This window comes from Octopus bimaculoides, chromosome 1 (genome assembly GCF_001194135.2).
Source record: "Octopus bimaculoides isolate UCB-OBI-ISO-001 chromosome 1, ASM119413v2, whole genome shotgun sequence".
Classification (NCBI taxonomy): Eukaryota; Metazoa; Mollusca; class Cephalopoda; order Octopoda; family Octopodidae; genus Octopus; species Octopus bimaculoides.
The window spans coordinates 108,021,271-108,025,891 of record NC_068981.1 but is presented as its reverse complement, the minus strand read 5'-3'; the positions used below and the strand labels follow the sequence as shown (position 1 = coordinate 108,025,891).

At 34.4% G+C, this 4,621-nt stretch overlaps 1 protein-coding gene across 1 annotated transcript in view; it reads right to left on the bottom strand.

The window, feature by feature from the left end:
* LOC106883738 (pre-mRNA-processing factor 39) overlaps positions 1-4,621 on the bottom strand; it is a 44,065-nt gene that overhangs the window by 35,101 nt on the left and 4,343 nt on the right. The window contains exon 2 of the mRNA XM_014934852.2: positions 3,290-3,399. Within this exon, the coding sequence (XP_014790338.1) occupies positions 3,290-3,399 (110 nt within the window). The remainder of the gene's footprint in view (positions 1-3,289; positions 3,400-4,621) is intronic.

Sequence of the window (4,621 nt, the reverse complement as noted above, 5' to 3'; positions counted from 1 at the left end):
GGCTCTGTTGATGGCTAATGAGCCCTGCTCTTGACAAACATACACGACTGCAAACATTGCAGACCAAGTTTTCCCCATTCACTATACGAGCCATGCTGGATACGTGCTCTCTCAAAAGTGTCGATCCCCTCCTTAACCTGCTTCCTCCATCCGTGGCGATGACAGGCATTGTTCTCCCAGTCAGTGTCCTGCATATCACAAGCCTTTAATGAGGACTTGACACAGTCCTTAAAGCGCAGCCTTGGTTTCTGCCAGAGTCTCCTTCCATTCACAAGTTCTCTATATAGCATCTGCTTAGGAATCCTGCTATCCTTCATTCTAATAAGGTGTCCAGTCCAACACATATACATACATACATATATATATGTATATATATATATAGATATATATATATATAGTCAATTTCATACATATATATATACCACCGGCACGGGAGCCAATTAGCGGCCCTGGCAATGATTACGCTCAGATGGAACATTAAAAGCACCATCCGAGCGTAATCATTGCCAGGGCCGCTGATTGGTTCGCATGCCAGTGGCATGTAAAAAGCACCATTCGAGCACGATTGTTGCCAGAATCACCTTACTGGCCCTTGTGCTGGTCGCATGTAAAAGCACCCACTACATTCCCGGAGTAGTTGGACTTAAAGTGTTTTGGATTGCAAGACAGTGTGTGAGAGAAAATTATGATGTCATAGGAGAGAAAATGTGTCTGCATAGATGATGGTGCACTTGCATTTAATGATTCTGCAAAGAAAGAGGTTTGGAAATGCCATTTTGAAAGACTGCTGAATGTGGAGAATGAATAATTTAAGAAAATGAGATTATATTGATAAAATAACATATTCTCTTCTACTGGCAGTTTTACTAATAAAGATATCCAAGTACAGCTAGATCATGTGAACTCAATAAAGCCATCCATACAGTTAACAATGGAAAAGGAAAAAGACAATCAGCTAGCATTCCTGGATGTATTAATAACATGCACTAAGCATGAGTTCAGGACATCCGTATACCACTAGACAACCTTCACTGGACAATACCTCAACTTCAATTTCCACTGTCCATACAGTGTAAAGAGCGGGATTGCTCAGTGCCTAAAACATCAAGCAATGAATATAAGTAGTGATTCTGATACACACCATGAAGAAATGATCAAGCTCAGTAACAATCTATTAAGGAACAACTACCCAAAAAACATACTACTCACTCCAATTAAGAGGAGAGAGGATGAAACCCATAAACTGACCACAGTCTGTCTACCCTATGTGAAAGGCCTCTCCGAAAAGATACAAAAGATATGTGGTCCATATGACATCAGGACAGTATTCAAGAGTAATACAACACTTCACAAATATCTCCTTTGAGTAAAACCACCAATAGAAGAGAATATGACCAAAGACTGTGTGTACTCCATCCCATGCAGTTGTGGTAAGTTATACAAAGGCAAAACATGCCGCCCACTCAAAGTAAGGGTAGAGGAACCTCGTAAAGCTGTGACACAAGATGCTGAAAAACCTCGTAAAGCTGTGACACAAGATACTGATCATGTATGGAAAAGTGAAGACCACCTTCCCCTGTGGGATGAAGTTAAAATAATAGACAGAGAACACCAATGGAAAATATGAAAACTAAAAGAGGCAGCACATATGCTAGGACACAATAACCCCCTAAGCAGACCTAGTGCAGATATGAGTAGTATTAAGGAAGGATACAAAAATATTAGGTTTATAAGCCATAAAATTCACTCTATAATTGCCCATGGGCATATAGCGCAGGCTACTAACTCCAAGATTGCAAGTTCAATACCAGGCAGTGCCTTGAATAAATAATAACATCAGCAAAAACAACAAACAAGATGAGGACACATATTTGTCCAATGTAAATAATGTATGAAAATCAGTTTGATAAAGAATAACATAAACATAACAGATTATATGATAGAAGGTTGCTAGGTTACCAATTCTAATAGAATACTTCCTGGTTTAAAAAAAAATAGCAGTGAGGAAAATAGACATTTTGAATGATTCTTATCAAGTGACAAGTCAATGTATATTTACCAATGTTAAAAATTGAAATGAGTGAAAATGTGTCAAACAATGCCAATGATGGGCTTAAAATTTAATTTTTATCAAAAGAAAACAATAACTTAAAGGCATGAAATATAACCTCTCCAAATGAGCTCTACTGTTTCAAAATATATTTAGAATTGAAATGTTTGAGCAGACATTCTAGCCAAGACCATCCTTTTTTTTTTCCTTTTCCAGATATAATATCTACACTATATACTTCCTGCTATGTTGTATTTTTTTTTTTATTTTGACACCTAAAATGATATTATCAAATGTATCTTTCTCTTTTAAGGTGAAATGGTGTAATGAGAAAAACGTTGCTATTTTTAGAAAATTAAGCAACTTAATAACTTGTTGGCACAGTAGAATGTAAGTCATTGTTTAGGCCAAGGAGACCAGATTAAACAGATCTGAAATTGAAGATCTTCTAGTTGAGTTCCTTGCTTCTGAATCACATGGTGTCAGGATCAGTCTTACTGTGAGGTGCATACGGCAAGTGTCTTCTATACCCTCAGACTGACCTAAGCCAAGTGAATGGATTTGGTAGACAGAAATTGAAAGAAGCCCATCATATGTATGTGTGCATAAGTTTGTGTCTGTATTTGTGCCTCCACCATTGCTTCACAACAAATATTGATGTGTTTACATCCCCATAGCTTAGTGATTTGGCAAAAGAAACCAATACAATAAGTACCAGGCTTACAAAGAATAAATTCTGGGGTCGATTTCTTTGATCAAAACCCTTTAAAGCAGTGCTCCAGCATGGCCTCAGTCAGATGACTGAAATTAGTAAAAGAATAAAAGAATATATGTAAGTATGTATGATCTTATTTTGACAGTGCAATAAATGGTTGTCACTGTCATACAAGAAGTATCATTCATTTCAAATATTCTGCAAAAACATGTCTGGCCATAAAAAAAAAAATCTACCTCAGTAAATGCTATTTGACCCATGCAAGCATGGAAAAGTGGATGTTAAAATGATGATGATGATGATGATGAAAGGACCACATTATCTAATATCTTTTTCTTAAAACAGTAGGGTGTGGTTCGAAGGAAATTTCGCTATTAATTTTGATAAGTGAAATAATTAGAGGCTTCTTTGTTGGCTTATGGAATAAAAGTTCAATTAGTGAATCAGGTAGCTGTCAATGGAAGATTTAAGAAAACAAGGCTAAAAATATAAAACTATAACTAAAAAAAAATATAGCCGCTTACCTCTTGCTCAACATACTGAAGAAGGTAAGTCCAGCCAGTAAAATCAGCTGGGTTATCTTTCACAGCTTTCCAATATTTTTCAAGTTCAGTTTCCTTTTTGTCATCTTTTTCTTGAGAGAAATAAATTTTTGTTAGCACATTTCAAACTCATCAAGGAAATGCATTTTATTTTTCAAAATGAATACACACACACACATTATATAAATATATATATATATAAACACAAAACTTTGTGATTTTTCGTTTTACAATCCAGAAAATCAAATTACCTAAGTTCATAGAAATCAATAAAACAGTTTGTTAGTAATTATTTATGTGTAGAGAAAATGATTGACCCTTTTACAACAAGCAATCGTGAGAATTGTGAACATTAACATCAATGAGCTGACTGAAAGGAATTATGTCATATGAGATATTTGTATTAACATTGAAAGTACAATTAACTTTCTTGCATCCTTGAAATTAATTCATAGTTCAGTGGTTTGGTGTAATAAACAAATACATTTTGAGACTCACCACACATTGCCTAAGTCACTGTATAAAATACCACCAAATCCTACTTAATTCTTATAATTTTAATTCATAATTAAAGAATAATAAAATTATTTTATGAAATAAGATTTACACTTATGTTGTTACATAAGGTTGTATCACGTATTTCATTTCAAAAACAATTTACTTCATGAATTTCAGATAAATTATGATCTATGCTGGATCAGTAATTTCACTCAGGATCATATAATGAAGCATTGTCCAGAATTTATATAATATATTGCCAAATTGTCCAAGCTGTCACAAATAAAATGAAACTTCTCTTTCTCCCCCAGTATTTTCCCCATTTTATATCCTCACATTCTAAAACAAATGCAATTCACATTAAAAAAAAAATGGAGGTGGGGGATGGGTAAGTGGGGTAAAAGGAATACCTTCTTATTTTTTATTTTCTCTGAAATTATTGCAATCATTTTTTTGTACTGTTGCATCATTTTGGAGTGGAATTGGTCGGTACAATTGTTGTTGTCAATTTTTTTCCCCCACACTAATGTCTAATTTGATAATTTAAAAAAAATATTATGTCGAAAGTGGGGTAGACTGAGTAATGATTAATTTCAATAATCTCTCTTTAACTGCATGGTGCATAAATACATCAGGAAGAAGACAGACACTTCAGCAGATCGTGAAGCAGCTACAGAGAATATTTTGTTGAATTTTTTTATTTAGTTGAGCTTCGTTAATTTCATGTGCCATTTTTCTGTGATCCTCTTTCATTTAACAGAGATATTCTAAATTTTTTGTTGCATTTCTGCTCTTTATGATTCTAAGGATAAATAT